Source organism: Bubalus bubalis, chromosome 18, assembly GCF_019923935.1.
Source record: "Bubalus bubalis isolate 160015118507 breed Murrah chromosome 18, NDDB_SH_1, whole genome shotgun sequence".
Lineage (NCBI taxonomy): Eukaryota > Metazoa > Chordata > Mammalia > Artiodactyla > Bovidae > Bubalus > Bubalus bubalis.
In genome coordinates, this window is record NC_059174.1 from 45,692,134 (window position 1) to 45,710,888 (window position 18,755).

The following is an 18,755-nucleotide window of genomic DNA, read 5'->3' on the forward strand; positions in this document are numbered from 1 at the left end:
CTGCCCATGAGCTCATCCAAGAGCAGAGAAGACTTAGCCCCCAGGGCAGGTTTGAACTGTTGGGGGCAGGGTGGAATAAAACTGTGTTCTGATTGTACCTCACCCACCCTGCTCTTTAAAGGTCCTGGCCAGGCACACCTCCCTCCATCCAATGAAAGCCCACACCTCTAACCTCTCCCCTTCCTGTGTTCGCATCACCTTGGACCCTCACCTCCATCTGAGATGGTCCATTAGCTGCTCATCCAGGCTGTGAGTGCTTCGGGCTAATGGCCCTGCCACCCCGCCCTTCCCTCCCTTCCGGCTCACTGCCCATCCTGGCCACCCTCCCTCAGGGGACTCCTGAGCCTCAGACATCTGGCAGCACCAGGAGGTGAGTCCCTCTTCCTATGGCTTCTCTCCCCATAAGAATGATTCCCCATATCCCTGCAAGAATGATTGCCCAGATCCCCAGATGCCTCCGCTCAGGGGGAACCCCTGAAGTCGGCTAAAGTCATTCCCTTACACCGAGGGGGCTTGGCTTACCCCTGGACTCTCCTCAGGCGACCCTCTTCTCCTGCCCATGGCCACAATCTTCACCTTCCCCATACCCCGACTTCTCCTTCCTTCAGCTGGGAGTTGCCACCTGACCCACACTGCCTGCTATAGAGGTGCAGAGCCCTCTCTTTCCAGGGAATTGGGAAAGGGGCATGAACACAGGAGTCTAGATTCCTCTCTTGTGAAAAACATCCTCTTGGGCTTCACTCTGGTTCTGAATTCTCTCCACCCTTTGTTTTCCCAGAGGCTCAAGAATCAGGAAGTCTTGCCTCTCCTGGGACCTGCCCACCTGTGTTCCATCTCCCACCTGTTACCAGCGTTTGTGTGCTCCATTTTAAGGGGGCACGTGGTGGAGAGAAAGCAGAGGGCTGACAGCGAGTGGTCCCTGCTTGAATCCAGGCTTGACTGCTAAAAACCTGCCACCTCCCTCTATGGGGCATCCATCTCTCCACTGATCTCACTAGACAGCTTCTCGCATCCTGAGCAGTGCTGAGACCAGTCTGTGACCCCAGGAGCCCCTGTTCCTCGGTCCCGGGAGATCTGAGATCAGGGAGTGAGTGGGGCGCACGAGGGGCCCCATGGACCTGCCCCCGCAGCTCTCCTTCGCCCTCTATGTGGCTGCCTTCGTGCTGGGCTTTCCACTCAACACCCTGGCCATTGCGGGCGCCGTGTCCCACGCCCGGCTCCGCCTCACCCCCAGCCTGGTCTATGCCCTCCACCTGGGCTGCTCTGATCTCCTGCTGGCGACCTCTCTGCCCCTGAAGGCGGTGGAGGCCCTGGCTGGGGGCGTCTGGTCCCTGCCGGCCCCTCTCTGTCCTGCCTTCGCCCTGGTCCACTTTGCTCCACTCTATGCTGGTGGGGGCTTCCTGGCCGCCCTGAGTGTCGGCCGCTACCTCGGAGCTGCCTTCCCCTTGGGCTACCAAGCTGCCCGGAGGCCGCTCTACTCCTGGGGCGTGTGTGTGGCCATATGGGCCATCGTCCTCTGTCACCTGGGGCTGGTCTTTGGGCTGGAGGCCCCGGGGGGCTGGCTGGACAATTCCACCAGCTCCTTGGGCATCAGCACGCCAGTCAATGGCTCTCCGGTCTGCCTGGAGGCCTGGGACCCAGCATCGGCAGGCCCGGCTCGCTTCAGCCTCTCGCTTCTGCTCTTCTTTCTGCCCCTGGTCATCACGGCCTTCTGCTACGTGGGCTGCCTCCGGGCACTGGCCCGCTCGGGCCTGAGCCACAGACGGAAGCTAAAGGCGGCCTGGGTGGCCGGCGGGGCCCTGCTCACATTGCTGCTCTGCTTAGGACCCTACAACGCCTCCAACGTGGCTGGCTTCCTGCACCCCGACATTGGAGGCCAGTGGCGGCAGCTGGGACTCATCACAGGTGCTTGGAGCGTGGTGCTCAACCCTTTGGTGACCGGCTACTTGGGAGGCCACCCTGGCCGGGGGACAGTCTGTGTGGCAAAAACAAAAACAGGGGCATCCCAGAAATAGTAGCTATTGCTGGGGGGAAAGGAGCAGGGAGCAGGAGAGCCTGGATGCTTCTCCAGGCTCCTGGTGAGGGCCACTCTCAAGGAACAGCGGGGCAGCCTCGCCTGGGAGCATCCCTGGAGCCACTTGTGGGAAGAACTGAGCCTAGAAGAAGACAGGATTGCAGTCGGAGAGAAGGATGGAGGCCTGGAGCCAGATGGCAGCAGGAAGGTAAGCTGCCCCCCGGCACACAGGACTTCCCACCTCCCATGTCTCTCGTCTCCTTGAATCTTGACTGCCCCGACTGCCAGCGAGCCATGTGGAGGAGGAGGAAGGATGTTTGCTTCTAAGCCAGAGGCACTGCCACTCTGATGGTATGCTTGGGGAGATGTTACTCCAAAATCATTTCCTAGGAATGTACATTTAAATCTCTCAAGAAGCAGCAGGAGGCAAGACCATGACACTGTGATACCCCATAGGGCTCACAAGGGGGCAGCATTAGAACTGTGAACTGGAAGCTGGTACCAACAGATGCTTGGGCAGGGGGAAGGGAAAATACTGGCAGCACCAGAAATAGTCGCAAACAAACATACATGACAGTCACCACGTTAAGAGTTTTGCAAGCGTTGTCTCATTTCATCCTCCCACAATCCTTTGATTTAGCCGTGCAGCTGCTGTACAGATGAGCAGGCAGCTCACTGCACAGGGGAGTCAGGCAAAGGGGCAAACGCTGACTGAGTTCTAGACTGCGCTTTGCTCACCAAGCCACGTGCCTGGTGTGGGGCTGCTCCCACCCAGGAGAAGGAGTGACTTACTCTAATTTCAACAAAGACGCTACCCACTTTGTCAGGCAGTGCACGCTCCCTGGTGCAGGGCTGTGCTCTGCAGAGTGCCTCTTCCTAATTTGCACTAAGGAGCTGCATGAGTTTGCCATGGTCCTGGAACCAAGTATGACCATCATCTTCATTTCTCGGGATTAAGAAATTTGCCCAAGGCCTTACAGCAATGGAGCGGTGGACATAAGATATGATGCTTCCAGGAGGTCCCCAAAAGGTCAGGGGACATCTGGAAAACTTAGGGGTATCGGGGTTAATGCCTCTCTTTGTGGTCCCTTTTGTGAAGGTGAGTGGTAACACCCTGAACCCAAGAGAGAGTAGGCAGAGGACAGCGGCCGAGAGAGACACACACATGGGCGTCTGCTCTGAGATGAGGTGTAGGAAGCAGACTTATTCCTCTAATGATGACAAAGATGTGAACACATAGAAGCAAAAAAACTGGTAGCTATGTGCCTGACTTGCACTTGTGGTTTACACAAGTTGTCTTTTCATGCTTAAATGTCTACAAGGGGGAACTTCCCTAATGGTCATCCAGAGGTTAAGACTCTGTGCTTCCACTGCAAGGGGAATGCGTTGGATTCCCTGGTCAAGGAACTAAGATCTTGCATGCTGCATGGTGTGGCCAAGAAAAACAAACGTCTACAAGGGCAAGAATTCTTGTTTCATTTGCTGATATAACCCCAGCAATTAGAAGAGAGCCAAGCACGTAGTAGGCTTGCAGTAAATATTTGCTGAGTGAGTGAATGCTTGTAACAGCCCTCCAAAGACAGTTTTATTACCTCTGTTTATAAAGATGGAGGGCTTTCCTGGTGGCTCAGTGGTAAAGAATCTGCATGCCAATGCAGGAGACGGAGGTACAATCCCTGGGTCGGGAAAACCCCATGAGAGTAGGCAATGGCAACCCACTCCAGTGTTCTTGCCTGGACAATCCCATGGATAGAGCAGCCTGGTGGGCTACAGTCCATGAGATTGCAGAGTTCAACATGACTTAGCGACTAAACAACAGCAATAATAAACAAATATGGAAACAGGCCAGAGAAGTGAAGTCACTGGCCAGAGGCTCCACTGAAGCCAGAAACAAGTTTGCTCTCTGTGCAGTGGGGACACCAGAGAATCTTGGTCAAAGCCTGCACTCCAGCACAGATGACCCCTCCCATAAAGCAACAACTATGCTCCCTCCCAGTGCACCAGAGCACCTGCTTCTGCTGGGCCACCTCTTCTGGTTACTTGTGCCTCTTCCACTTAGGGAAGATTTCAGCTCCTCCCTGCAGCCCTGCAGAGCCCGCCCCCAGCATCCTCTGGTTACCCTCACCCCTTGTGCCATGAACCTGCTCCCAGTGGCCCCAGAAGGCCCACCTGTGCACCCCTATTCCCTGTGCTTGCACCGCTTCCTCTGGGGGCTCTCGGCCTCTGTATTATTTGTGTCTTTATTATTGTCCCCCTACTCAGTTCCTCTCAAGGACACCCCCTTCCACCACATGTAAGCCCCACAACAGCAAAAACTTTGTTTGGTTTTCTGCCCGATTTCTAACAGCTTATTTGAGATAAAATTTACGTATCATAAAATGCACCCATTTCAAGTGTACCATCCTGTGATTTTTAGTACATTTACCAAGGGGTGCAACTATCACTATCAAGCAATCTAGGACATTTTTTGATAAAAATGGAATAACTCTCATGCTCACTTACAGTTAACCCACTTCCACTCTCAGTCCCCAGGCAACCAGTCATCTACTTTCTGTCTCTACAGATTTGCCTACTCTGGGCATTTCATAAAAATGGAAACATACATGGTCTTCTATGTCTGGCTTGTTTCACCCAGCACAATGTTTTTAGGTGCATCCATGTATGCATGGGTATTTCATTCCTTTTTGTTGCCAAATAGTATTCCACTGTCTGGCTATGTCACATGGTTTATCCATTCACTAGCTGATGGACACCAGGTAATGTTTCCACTTTTTGGTTATTATGACTAATATTCTTATGAGCATTTATGAGCAAGTCTCTGTGTGGATATATGTTTTCATTTCTCTTAAGTCAATAGTTAGCGTCAGTCACTCAGCTGTGTCCAACTATTGGTGACCCCATGGACTGTGGCCCACCAGGCTCCTCTGTCCATGGGGATTCTCCAGGCAAGAATACAGGAGTGGGCTGCCATTCCCTTCTCCAGGGGATCTTCCCTACTCAGGGATCAAACCCTCATCTCCTGCTTGGCAGGCGGATTCTTTACCACTGAGCCACCAGGGAAGCCCCTGCTATAGATTATGCAGCCCCCTAAAAGGTAGTTGTTACCATCATTGCCACCAACATTAGTATTACTATCAGCCCAGAGACAAGCCCACCGCAGGAAGTGGGGTGAGGACAACTGACATCTGTTCAGTGCTCACCACACTTAACTTAGCCTTTGACAGGTTATTAACTAACACTTTACACAATAAACCTATGAGACTGGTATTCTGATGATCCTGTTCTATGGATGAGAAAGCAGAGGCACAGAGGGCTTAAGTCACTGGCCCCAAATCACGAAGCTAGCAAGTGACAGGGCTAGCATTGAACCCCCGCCTGGATCCAGAGCCCAGGCTCTGCATGACTGTGTCACACTTCCTGCCCTTACAAGGCAAACTGGAGGAGTGCCATTCTAGAGGAGCAGATAAAATTCAAGTGGAGGATCAGAGAGAAGACAAAGTCTGCACATCCCCTGTGAGGCCGCCGAGGAGCAAGGCATTCAGGCAGTCGTGGAATTTGCTCCTCATTTTGCATACTGGCCCTGCAGCGCTGCTAACGGAGCTAAAGGCATCTTTTGTGCCGTTGCTCTCCAGCGAGTGACGTCATGGGCACTGCCAGGTTTTTATCACTTCTGCCAGATAATAGCTCACCGGACTTGATCTGGAGGAGCCGGCAAGGTGTTGAGCAGCAGAGCCCTCGGGTTCTCAAAGCAGCAGGTGAGCACGGGGTCCTTAGGGGCTCTGTGGAGGGCACCTTGGTGCTCAGGGAGAGGGAACAGGAGACAGGAGGCGACCAGGAAGAAAGGGACAGGAAAGGGGCAGGAGACCGGGTGTGACCAGGAAGAGAGGCAGGCGGCCCCTGCTGTGGAAAGCGTGAGGGAATGGGGGTGGGGGTGTTCCCGGGTGACAGCTGGGAAGCTGATGGTGTGAGACCTCCACCTGGGCTGCCATCTCTGTCTCTCTCTCTCTCTCTCTCTCTCTCACCAGTGGCCATGACCAACCCAGACCACTCCTTCTTCCTCGGCAATCACTGGCTCTTCTTCTCCGTGTACCTCTTCACCTTCCTCGTGGGGCTCCCCCTCAACCTGATGGCCCTGGTGATCTTCGTGGGCAAGCTGCGGCGCCGCCCGCTGGCCGTGGACGTGCTCTTGCTAAACCTCACCCTCTCGGATCTGGTCCTGTTGCTCTTCCTGCCGTTCCGCATGGTGGAGGCGGCCAGTGCCATGCACTGGTCCCTGCCCTTCGTCTTCTGCCCCTTCTCCAGGTTTCTCTTCTTCACCACCATCTATCTCACATCCCTCTTCCTGGCAGCCGTGAGCATAGAGCGCTTCCTGAGCGTGGCCCACCCGCTTTGGTACAAGACTCGGCCGAGGCCAGGGCAGGCTGGCCTGGTCAGTGGGGCCTGCTGGCTCCTGGCCGCTGCTCACTGCAGCGTGGTCTACGTCATCGAATTCTCGGGGAACTCCTCCCCCAGCCAGGGTATCAACGGGACCTGCTACCTGGAGTTCCGGGAGGATCAGCTGGCCCTTCTCCTGCCCGTCCGGCTAGAGATGGCAATAGTCCTCTTTGGGGTGCCCCTGTTCATCAGCAGCTACTGCTACAGCCGCCTGGTCTGCATACTCGGGAGGGGAGCTAGCCATCGCCGTCGGAAGAGGGTGGCAGGGCTGGCGGCCGCCACATTGCTCAATTTCCTCGTCTGCTTTGGGCCCTACAACATGTCCCACATCGTGGGCTACATCCAGGGTGAAAGCCCCACGTGGAGAAGTTACGTGCTGCTCCTCAGCACCCTGAATTCCTGCGTCGACCCCCTCGTCTACTATTTCTCATCATCTGGGTTCCAAGCCGACTTCCAGGGATTGCTGGTGCGGCTGACTGGGTCCTGGGGCCCTTGGCGGCAGGAGAATGGCGTGACCTCGAAGAAGAGCGAGGGAGAGGGGCCACCTCAGGAGCTGTTCAACATAGAGGCCAGCTAGCGAACTCTAGGTGGGTGCTCTGGAGCTGGTGGCAGGTGGACTGGGCTGCAAGGGGGATCATCCCTGGGGCAGCTCCAAGCTCAAGTCAGGCAGGACCCTGGAGAGGCAGACTGGGGACTGGCAACATCCGGGGCAGAGCAGGCACCCCGCCTTCCTCAGGATGTGCCCACAAAAGCCCAGCTCTTGATCTGACCACACACTGCCCTCCCTTCCCATCCCCTGACATGCCCAGGAAGTGGTCAAGGTGAGGAAGAGCTATGGAGAAAAAAGGAGCTTCCCATGGCAGCAGGCCAGCTCCTGAACTTTGCTGAAGGTAGAAGAGGAGCTAAGAGCAGTGTTCAGGGGCCAAGGGAGCTGCCCAGTGACTTGGGACAGAAGATGGGAAGAATGTCCTTCAGAACTACTGACAAAGCTGGTGGGGGTAGGGACACAGGACTGCAGGTGGGAGGGAGCACCCTGCTGTCACATGCGGATTTTCCAGACAGTTTCCACTGCTCAATAATTTCAGATCTTCAGGGACATTTATGAAAAATGGCAAAGAAACATTACCTAAATAAATTTGGTGGCAAGCAAAAGAGAATTTTTTTTTCTTAACCTGTGTTTTTTTATTTTAATGGTCCATGTGATTGGTATATGTGAGTGTATCTTAGGTGAAATTGATGGACGGAAGGATAAAACACTGAGACTCTGAAAGAAAAGGGATGAACAAGAAGATGCTTAGATGCTGAGAGAGGACTGGAGTTGGAAGAATAAGAACAATAACTAACCTATCTTAAGAGCTTGGCCTGACACTGTCTTCAATCTTCTCAGTCACTGTGAGGCAGGTACTATTACTCTTCCCGTTTTACAGGTGAGAGACTGGGCCCAGAGAAGTGAAGTCTCTTATCTGAGACCCCATAGCCCACAAGCGGTTGAAGCAGGACTGGAAGCTGAAATTAGCTGACTCCAAAACCCAGGTCCCTGAGCCACTCTGCCACTAGCTGTGTGTCATCGGTAAGCAGGCCCCAATCAGACTTCCAGAGTTAGCCAAGGCAGACTGACTGGGACAAATGTAAACAGATCATGAGGAGAAACAGAACTGGATGCAAAGCAGATGGACTATCTGTGATCATACATCCTCTTCCCAGTAAAGAAACCTCCTTGAAAAAAATAAGAGAATTAGTCAGCATGTTGACTTCAGGTTACCGAAAAGACAAATGTGTGTTCTTAAGAGCTATTTTTATCAAACTGTGATCATGTAGTAACTTTTTGTTTTCCAGAGAGGGGTGGGTGATACCTGAGAAAGAGCTGGTCAGGGCCTCCCCCTGGTCCCGCAAAGCAACCAGAGAAATGCTGGCACGGTTGACACTCAGTCAGATTGAGCTCAAAATTATTTATCGTGTCCGTATTGCGTGTAGATGGGTGGGCTCAGAACTTTAGGGATTTCAGTACTACTGTCTTTGTTGTTGCTGTTTAGTTGCTAAGTCGTGTCCCACTCTTTTGAGACCCCATGGACTGTAGCCTGCCAGGCTCCTCTGCCCATGGGATTTCCCAGCAGGAATACTGGAGTGGGTGGCCATTTCCTTCTCTAGGGGATCTTCTGGACTCAGGGATCGAACCCACGCCTCCTGCAGTGGCAGGCCGGTTCTTTACTACTGAGCCACCTGAGAAGCCCTTTACTAATGTCTTTAGCATCTGCTTTCTTCCAGGGTCACTGGGGAATGAGGACTGGCTGTGGGTGGGGGCTGAGTCTCAGGTGAAGGGAGAGAGACATCATCTCTGTGTAGAGATGAAGGTATGAGCTGTCCTTCTGTCCCATGGTTCACCTGTCTGTCCCAAGGCACTCAGGCCTTCATGGACACATGGGTGTACATGCTTCGAAAAGGGCACAAAGGTGACGTGGAATCCTGCAACTCCAGGGGTGGTAGCGAGGACCCAAGTCTGAGGACAAAGAGGAGTTGGAAACCCAGCATTCCAGAGAGAACCGTGGAGAACAGGAATCTGACTCCTCCCTCAGAGTTTACACTGAGGAAGAAGAGGCAGCTTAGCTGGCCGAGCATCACCCAGCACCACCCCCACCCCAGTCTGTATAAACTGAGGGGCGGGGAGGATGAAAAGTCATCAGAGGCTGGGTGGTGGTGAAAGTAGAGTGAAAGTGTTTCCACGTCTCTTGGAGTCGAGGGAGAGGGGTGCTCAGGCAGTAGAGGGTAGGTTTGGGGCTGCTGTTCTGTGCCCTTCAAAGCAGGGGAGAGAGACGTGTGAAGAGATGGCGTGGGCGCATGCGTGTGCGTGACGGCGCATCACGCACTCTCCCCACTCGGCAGAGCCAGCAGGTGTGAGGCTCCGGTGGGTGAGGACATGGCAGGCACAGGGGCGGGGAGGGGGCAGTTCTACTGGTGCTGCAAGAGGTCAAAGACCGAGCTCGGAGAACTCAATTCCAGTTGCAAAAGAGAGCAACTGGGCACCTGATGCACAGCAAGCACCCAAAGCTAGTCAGTATCAGCTGCTGCTGCTAAGTCGCTTCAGTCGTGTCCGACTCTGTGCGACCCCAGAGACGGCAGCCCACCAGGCTCTCCCGTCCCTGGGGTTCTCCAGGCAAGAATACTGGAGTGGGTTGCCATTTCCTTCTCCAATGCATGAAAGCTAAAGCACTGTTTCTCAAACATCTGTACCACTGTTCCCTCAAGGAACCTTTTCTGGGTATTTTCCTCCTACTCAGTACCTTCTCTTCCCTGCCCATGAATTCTTATGATTATTTTTTAGAATTTTTACAATTTATTTGGCTGCCTCAGGTCTCAGATGTGGCACATGGAATCTTTGGTGGGTTGCGTGGCCTCAGCAGTTGTGTGTGGGCTTATTTGCCTCACAGCATGTAGGATCTTAGCTTCCTGATCTGGGTCGAACCCACTTACCCTACCTTACTAGGGGGATTTTATACCACTGGATCACCAGGAAAGTACCCACCACCCCACTGGCATTTTAATACAACAGACATACTCTGTATCTGTCTATGTGTGTAGCCCTTTGGAAGACCATAAACCACTATAAGACTTCTTGGTTCCCCCAGAACTACATTTTCACGTCTTTGGGAACAATTGTTGCCCCTGTGGAGAACGCATGAGCTGGAGCACAGGTCTCATCATTCACAGAGTGAGAAAGCCTGTCTCATGCAACAGCCCAACAAAGTTAGTTTCATTATCTTGCTGGAGCAAAAGAGACCACATACACCTCAGAGGAAGCGTGGGGCATCTCGCAAATGAAGAGACTAGGTTCTTAGAGGTTTGGGATGAGGGTGACCTTTAGGTGATGTTTTGATGACACCATATTTGATAGGCTCAAAACACAGCAGGCCTGGGTGAAAAGAGGTTAATTTCAGGGCTGCGCCAAGAAGCAGACCCAGGGTCTTATTTCTCTGGAAAACACAAAATAAAGATAAAGGTGGAATTTTGTGTCTGAAAATTCATATGACGCTCTGGAGGCTGAAAAGCCAGGCTGCTTCTCTGTGTCACAGGCTCCTGCCCAGTGCCTCTAGGCAGCAGTGGAATGTTCCATTCTCACTGAGGGGATTTCAAACAGCCATGCGTCTGACAGTCTGTGATTTTAATTTTATTTATTTATTTATAATTTTTTTTTTTTTTTTTGCCATGCCACACTGTTTCCTGGATCTTAGTTCCCTGACCAGGGATTGAACCTGGGCCCCAGCAGTGAAAGCACAGAATCCTGACCACTGGACTGCCAGTGAATTCCCAGTCTGTGATTTTAAGAATTAGATTTCTTAGCAGTTAAATTTTGTTAATTAACAAAACAAGTTTTTAAAGGCTTACAAAAGGGAGTCACTGATGGCCATGAGAGTAGGAAACTTTCCTTCCTAGACGGAAAGGTCACTCTCCCCCTACCCCCAGAAAAACCTGGGGCAGTGCAACCCAGAAAGATGAAAGGAAGAGTAGGCTTGACTCATCTCAATCATAGGTTCCGAAGTGTCAGCTAATAGGGGAATGGGAGGAGGCTGGGAGCTTTAAATAGCCAAGTGTGACCAGAAATCTAGGGAAGCCACCGAAGAAGTCATTAGGAAACTGGCAAAGATGGTTCACTGCGGCCTGACTGAAGGCAGCGAGTGGTGAAACCACTGCAGCTCAGACTGTCCATGAACCTGTGTCAGTCAGAGGAGGGCAGAGGGCCAGACAGGGAGCAGGGAGGAAGCTAGGCCTTTTGCTGAGTTGAATACATCACCTGTGACCAGAGCCTGTGGACAGTTTAGCAAGTAGCCTCCCACTGTGTGTCTGTGCCCGGTGGGACCGGGGAAGCTGTGGTGCAAAGCAGGAGAGGTAAGTCTGCTTCACCTGAACCCTGGGATGGGGCAAAAACTAGACCCGATTGTGTTTGGGGGAGCAAGGAGGTGGGAGGCGAAGAACAGATTGGGGAGGGAGAGTAGGAGTAAGAAGCCTGGGAGTCTGCAGAATTAGTTGCAAGAATCACCCAAAAGGAAAAAGCAGAGCAGCAATAAAAAGTAGAAAGTGGCATGGAAGAAGAGTCAGGCCATTGATTCTGGGAGGGAGAATCAGAGGTGGAAGGCAGAGTCTTGGGTGGGGGAACAAATAGAGTGAAATAGTGTGAGAGAGTGCTCAATTTTTACCTTCCTATCTCTGACATGATACCTCAGGTTGGAAAAAAAAAAAAAAGGCCCAAGAAATACAGGTAGTTGTGGCCCCTAAAACTGCAAAGAGAAGTGGGAAACCTTCTGACTTCCCTTTAAGGCCAGTTCTGAAAAACCATATGGAGGGAGATCAAGGCATCAGGATGGTGGTCCATGTTCTGGGAAAAGGATCACATACCAGGAAAAGAATGGGCTAGAAGGAATGAAATCTGATAAACACTGTTGGAAGTGGGAAGGGCCATGGAGTTGACTCCCATGGAGGCGTGGAACTAGGGGAGAGGAAATGTTACAAAACAGGAAGTGGGGTATTAGAAATATTTTTGGATAAGAGTGATTTCACTGAATTCAGACTAGAAGGGTACAGTGAGAGAACTAAATTAATCATCCCCTGTTGCAGATCCCCCAGCCCCAGGGGGTGAATCGCAGTTGAAACTAGTCATGACAATCTTGTTCCCTTTTATGGGTGACTGGTCTCAGGATGGACACATGACCCATTTTGAGCCAAAAAATGGTAAGAAGTCTGCTGAAGGTCTCTGGGAAAGACTTTCCTCCTTATTAAAGGAGGTAGATGTGTGAGGAACAGCCCTCTCCCTTCCTGATTTGGAAGCTTTTATGTGAAGATGTGATGCTTGAAGCTACAGCAGCCATTTGGGGCCTTAAGACCACATACTTGAAGAACAAATGTAATAAGTGGTGGCAGAGAAGAAGGATGGAACAAGCCTGGGTCCTTGCTGAGCTTGTTGAGCTGGGATCACCACCTCCAAACACCCTGTGGTTGACTTGTTATAGGCAAGATATTCTCTAACTTGCAGCCAAATGTATCTTAACTCTAATGGATAAGCCTGTACCCCAAAGCATCCTATATCCTATTGGAACCTATCCAATGACGTCTTCTCTTATTTTAAATTATTTTATAATTCTAGAATTTCTAAACTCTGTTTGCTTTGTAGGAGCTATGAAATCTTAGTGCTTATTCTACCTATTACGAGTGGACTAGGGGAGATTTCTTATGGTTCCAGTCAGTAGCTCTGGCATCAAGATATTGGGATCCCCCTTGTTGAGAAAGGGGCTTTTGAGAGCTGACTAGGGCTGCATGGACCCAGCACTATAAGACAAAGATGGACACTTTCTAAGGTTGAATATCATCTGACTGACAGTCTCAACTGCAAGCTCTCCTCCTTTTATTGATGAAATTTCCCAAGCTTATTATGGGATTTTAAATATATATATATATTGGAGTATAGTTGATATACTAACAATGTTGTGTTGGTTTCTGCTGTACAACAAAGTGAATCAGTTATACATACACATATATCAACTCTTTTGAAAGATTCTTTCCCTATGTAGGTCATTACAAAGTATTAAGTAGAGTTCCCTGTGCTATACAGTAGGTTCTTATTAGTTATCTATTTTTGTATATTTGTTGTTATTGTTTAGTTGCTAAGTCATGTCTGACTCTTTTGCGACCCCATGGACTATAGCCCTCCAGGCTTCATAGTCCATGGGATTTCCCAGGCAAGAATGCCTGAATGGGTTGCTATTTCCTTCTCCAGGGGACCTTCCCAACCAAGGAGAGAACCCATGTCTCCTGCTTGACAGCAGGATTCTTTACCACTGAGCCACCTGGAAAGCCCATTTTATAGTAGTATGTATATGTCAATCCTAATTTCCCAGTTTGTCCCTATCTCTTAATTACAGTAACCATAAGTTTGTTTTCTACATCTGTAACTCTATTTGCTCTGTAGATAAGTGCATTTGCAATTTTTTTTAGATTCCACATATAAGTGATGTCATGCAATATTTTTCCTTCTCTTTCTGACTCACTTCACTCAGTATGACAATCTCTAGGTCTATCCATGTTGCTGCAAAAGGCATTATTTCATTCTTTTCCATGGTTGAGTGATATTCTACTGTGTATATGTGCCACATCATCTTTATCCATTCCTCTGTCAAGGAACATTTAGGTTGCTTCCATATCTTGGCTATTGTAAATAGTGCTACAATGAGTATTGGGGTTCATGTACCCTTTCAAACCATGTTTTTCTCTGGATATATATCCAGGAGTGGGATTGCTGGATTAAATGGTAGCTCTATTTTTAGTTTCTTAAGGAACCTCCACACTGTTCTCCAACATGGAATCTTGGTTGCAGTGAAAACAAGACAGGGTTGAATGAGCAGGGTGGAGATCATGATGGATGCTGCCCTATAGAAGGGTACTTGGCCTTGCGTGTGTTCTTGGAAACAGGTGAGCTATGCAGTCTTTGTGTCCATAAAGTCACCATCACACATACTCTGCCCATATGAAGATGAGGATATGTGTTCCTGAATGCATAATTTACTTGTAATTGATATGCAATCATGGCCTTGCGGTTCACCGATTCCCTTGTCTCCTCCCCCTTTCTAATAATTGTTTTCTAGTGGTTCTCTTTGCTTAGAGCACAACCCTCTCTTCCTAAGCCTCCACTGAAATAACTCCTTGTTTGCTTATCCTTTGGAAAACAATCAGATTATTTGCTGTAAATTAAGAGGTCAGCCAGAAAAAGATGTAAGCAGAAAAGCTCACTGCAGAGTGAACCGAACAAACAGGCCAGCAAGCTCCTGCCGCTGCATGCAGATGGCAAGCCGACCAACCCGGTGAGGAATCGCCCAGCTCTGTGAGACAAGAAACACAGGAGGGCTTCGGAGGCAAGATTTCTGAGGTTATGAGCAGTGGTGTCCTCCCAGCTATTACTCGAGAAGATGAGAGCATCCTGTCCAAACAAAGACTGCATGCAAATATTCAGGGCAACTTTAATTCATAAGAGCCCCAAATTGGATGCAGCCCAGGTGTCCATCAAAAGAGAATGGATTTTAAAACTGTGATGTAGCCATGCAATGGAATACTACTTGGCAGTAAAAAGTAACAAACTGGTCACTTATGTAACAGGATAACCTCTGACTGTGACACTGTGATTTATAATGAATACATATTTGGTCTTCATCCCCATTTCTGGCACTGAATTCTTAAAATCCTTAGAATTTCCTAAGTGATGAGAGCAATAAAGCTATCTTTTGTTATGCTAATAAGGTGACTTTCGAAGGATGAGGGCTGACTGCGTGTGGAACCAACTATGTGATTGGAGGATTGAAACTTTCTGTTCTACCCCTGCTGACCTCCAGGGACTAGAGGGAGGCTGGGGGTTGAATCAGTCACCTATGGCCAAAGATTTAATCAATTATGCCTATGGAAGCCTCCATAAAAACCCAAAGGGATGGACTTTGGAGAGCTTCTGGGTTGGTGAACACATGGAGAGTTGGGCAAAGTGGTGTGCTGGGAGTGGGTGTGGAAGTGACCCACTACCTCTGGGTAGATGGAGTCAGAATTGAGTTGAATTGTAGGACACTCAGCAGGTATTGGGAGAGAGGCTTGGTGGTGCAGAGGAAATGACACCCCAGCTTGAAATTGGTACCAGAACCCCTTTAAGTGACAAAAAACATCAGTGGTTGTCAGGGACTGGGGATGAGACTGGGAGGGGATGTGCTGAGAGGACACCAGAGGGACATTTTATGGTGTTGGAAATGCTCTATAACTTGATTTGGGTGGGAGTTACACAGATCTATCAAAAGTTAGTGAACTCTTTGATTAAAATGACTACTGGGACTTCCTTGGTGCTCCAGTGGTTAGGAATCCACCTTGCAATGCAGGGAACTTAGGTTCAATCCCTGGTTGGGATCTGAGATCTCACATACTGAGGAGTAACTAAGCCTGCACACGGTAACTACTGAGCCAGTGTGCTTCAGACCCAGGGCGCCACAACTAGAGTCCATGGGCTGCAACAAAAGATCCCACATGATGCAACAAAGATGCCATGTGCCACAACTAAGAGCCGATGCAGACAAATAAATAAATGAATATTTTAAAAAATGGCTAATATGCAAATTAAGCTTCAATCAAAAACAGTTGACTAAAAATGGGACACCTCACCTCAGGTGCATTTGATTGGTTGTACATACTATTGTGTGGCTCAGCTGGTTAAGAATCTGCCTGCAATGCAGGAGATCTGGGTTCTACACCTGGGTTGGGAAGGTGCCCTGGAGAAGGGAAAGGCTACCCACTTAAGTATTCTGACCTGGAGAATTCCACAGACTACAGTCCATGGGGTTGCAAAGAGTTGGACACAACTGAGCAACTTTCACTTTCACCATTGTAGAGAAAATCCTCCCAAGTTTCAATAATCCAAGCAAGTCTCTGCTTTTGCTGGACCACTCTGCAGAAATTGGGACAGCTGTGGAACCACCAAAGTTACACAAAAGGGCAGAAACCATGGCCCAAAACAGTGATAAATAGCAACCAGCTCTTGGTACTGGACATCTATAAGGAGTGTTGTTCAGTTGCTCAGTTGTGTCCGATTCTTTGTAACCCCATGGACTGCAGCACTCCAGACTTCCCTGCCCTTCACTATCTCCTGGAGTTTGCCCAAACTCATGTCCATTGAGTTGATGATGCCATCCAACCATCTCATTCTCTCTCCCCCTTCTCCTCCTGCCCTCAATCTTTCCCAACATCAGGGTCTTCCCTAGTGAGTCGCCACCATAGGGAGTAGTAGGGACTATGGCCGAGTGGAGAGTGCACGGCACATCTGAACTCAATTCCTGTTTAGTTATCATGCAGTGCAGTGGGCTCCATGCTGCCATACCTTCCAATTTTTCAAGTTGGAAATACAGCTATTTAAATTGCTGTTTTGAGGGCTTCCCTGGTGGTCCAGTGGTTAAGATCCACCTTGTAATGCAGGAGATATGGGTTCGATTCCTGGTTGGGGAATTAAGATCCCACATGACTTGGAGCAACTAAGTCTGCCCACCACAACTAGAGAGCCTGTGATCCCAAGTGCTGCAATTAAGACCCAACACAGCCAAATTAAAAAAAAAAAAAATTGCTGTTTCTGAAATTTTATATTCTTTTAAGCTGATAACCAATTCAAAATGTGAAAGGATTGTGTGTGGTGAAAACAAAACAGATCTGAGGGTGGTGGCCTGGCTCCTGGGCTTCCAGTCCGTGGCCTCTGCTGCAGAGAATGTTGGGGATGGACGGGTAGGGAGGAAAGCAGGAGGAAGCTCCGCTCAGAGAGAATTTTGCCTAGATCTGAGGGCAGAACGCCACAAAGACCACCACTGACTTCCTAAAATCATTCTCACCAGCCCCTCGTTCTCATTTAGAAGTTCCTGTTCACACCACCAGCCCTTCTCCCAGGGAAGGCCCCTGGAGGACACAGTCAGGCAGAGGAGATGCGATCCTAATACCCCACCATCCCCAGATCCCTCCATCTCGACCCTGGCTCCTCTTCCTGCCCTCACTCTCCCGAAAACATTGTTCTGGAAGGCTCTCACCTTTTGCCCTTGTTCTATAGCCTCTCCCCAGGTGTTCTAGTTCATCACCGTGTTAATCATCGCTGACTCCCAAATCTCCAGCCCCAGACTCCTGTGTACCCAACTGTGTCCAGGGAGCATCCCCACTTCACAAGTCCAAAACTGTTGGGGGCCAGCGTGAGGCACTCCGCCCGTGGCAAAGGTCATGAGGAAGGAGGCTCAACATACGCAAAGGCGGGATCGAGCCTCAGGAGTCCTCCTGGAAATCCTCAAGCATCTACCCCCATAACCAGAGCCTGCCTACTTTACTACTTTGTGCTCTCACCTACACTTCTGACTTTACGGGGAGCTGTCCCCCACCACCTCTTTCGGAGAAGGAGTTAACTTAGAGCTCCAGTTAATAAAAACTCCTGGGCGTGACAAGAGTGTTTTAACTTACAAACTCTTCTGAAGGTTCTCTAGCCTCCCTGACAGGCTTGTCCGGCCACATGTGATTGCTCACAGCCTCGCAACCATGAGAGGCACGAGATGCTTTAAACCGTCTAAAAACAGGTTCCTTAGAAAAGTTAGAAAACCATTAGTGTAAGTATAGTGGGCTGATTAGAAATTGTATTGGTGAAGGGTTTTTCATTTGTTGAGCCAATGTTTGTTGCTAAGTCTCCACATGCCCTGCCCTTACACACATTAATGAATATATAGAAGAAATAAGTATTAACCTTTGATATTAATCACATTAGACCTTAGGCTAAGTAAATTCTTTCCTTAATTAAAACCCACTACACCCTCACCCTATAGGAATGTAACTTTATCTGGTACCTGCGGAAGGTGGAGTCTTTTTTAAGAATAATCACCCCTGGAGAAATAAGTGTCCTGGTTGACCATTGTCACAAGGAGAGGGTCATAAATCGTCAGCAGGCCCCCTGGCCAGAAGATGATGTCACACCCCTAAGACCTCTGTATACATTCGTATGAAGCACCTGATTTTGATACAAGTCAGGACTGCTGACCCCATGTGACTTTTGCATAACATCTCAGTGTATAAAAGTAGACCATAGAAAATAAAGAATTGGGATCAGTTTCTCGAAATACTGGTCTCCCCATGTCGCTGTCTCTCTCAAACTCTGGCTGAGTCTCCATCTGGAGCGCGGAAGCCACCAAGCTTACTAATTATGCCTGAGCTTCTAAGATCTGACCAGGGAGGCCTCAGTGTCTCCTGTCCTTTGGAAGAACGGAAGGACGCCTGTGGCCTACGTAAGTGGTGCAAACTTGTCTTCAAGTTTTATTGGTCTCCCGCGTAAACCAAGCTACTCAGCCTCTTTTCTCCACTGAATTTTCCTACTGAGCTATCCTCATTCTATTACTCTTTACATCTCTAATTAATATCTAATTGAAGCTATTGTATCCTGATCCTCGCCGACGCCGTCCCCGCTTCAAACTCCCTGGATCAGCCGGGGCTGGACCTCGGCACAAAACTGAACCCTTCACTTCCTCCCCCAGATCTGGCCCCACCACCCAGCCTATCCCACCTCTGTAAATGATGAACTCTACTTTTCTGCCCATGCCAGACACCCAGGCATTATTTTTTAAAGAAACAATTTAATTTTTTTCCTTTAAAAAATAATCATACTCTAAAAAGGAATTTGTTTCAGGGAGATGTACATACAGTTCTGTGAATTTTAACACACACAGATTCCTCTAACTACCACCACGATCAAGATAAAGAGCAGTCAGAGTCACATCCTCCCCTCAGC

General features: G+C 49.6%; 2 protein-coding genes across 2 annotated transcripts; both read left to right on the forward strand.

Annotated features, from left to right (window-relative positions):
* Positions 1–1,099: 1,099 nt before the first annotated feature.
* On the forward strand, positions 1,100–2,022 carry FFAR1 (free fatty acid receptor 1). The gene has a single exon (XM_025269948.2). The coding sequence runs from the start codon at positions 1,113–1,115 to the stop codon at positions 2,013–2,015; it is 903 nt and encodes a 300-aa protein (XP_025125733.1). The 5' UTR covers positions 1,100–1,112; the 3' UTR covers positions 2,016–2,022.
* Positions 2,023–2,097: 75 nt separating this feature from the next.
* FFAR3 (free fatty acid receptor 3) lies at positions 2,098–7,547 on the forward strand. The gene is made up of 3 exons (XM_006068817.3): positions 2,098–2,222; positions 5,445–5,769; positions 6,040–7,547. Exons 2-3 carry the CDS (start codon positions 5,658–5,660, stop codon positions 7,023–7,025), a joined length of 1,098 nt encoding a protein of 365 aa, XP_006068879.1. The 5' UTR covers positions 2,098–2,222; positions 5,445–5,657; the 3' UTR covers positions 7,026–7,547.
* Positions 7,548–18,755: the final 11,208 nt, after the last annotated feature.

Excerpts from the sequence above, each read along its gene's own strand:
- FFAR1 (XM_025269948.2), top strand. The coding sequence starts at position 1,113 with ATGGACCTGCCCCCGCAGCTCTCCTTCGCCCTCTATGTGGCTGCCTTC.
- FFAR3 (XM_006068817.3), top strand. The coding sequence starts at position 5,658 with ATGGGCACTGCCAGGTTTTTATCACTTCTGCCAGATAATAGCTCACCG. Across the intron at positions 5,770-6,039 it reads TCGGGTTCTCAAAGCAGCAG|TGGCCATGACCAACCCAGAC; the intron begins GTGAGCACGGGG and ends CTCTCTCACCAG.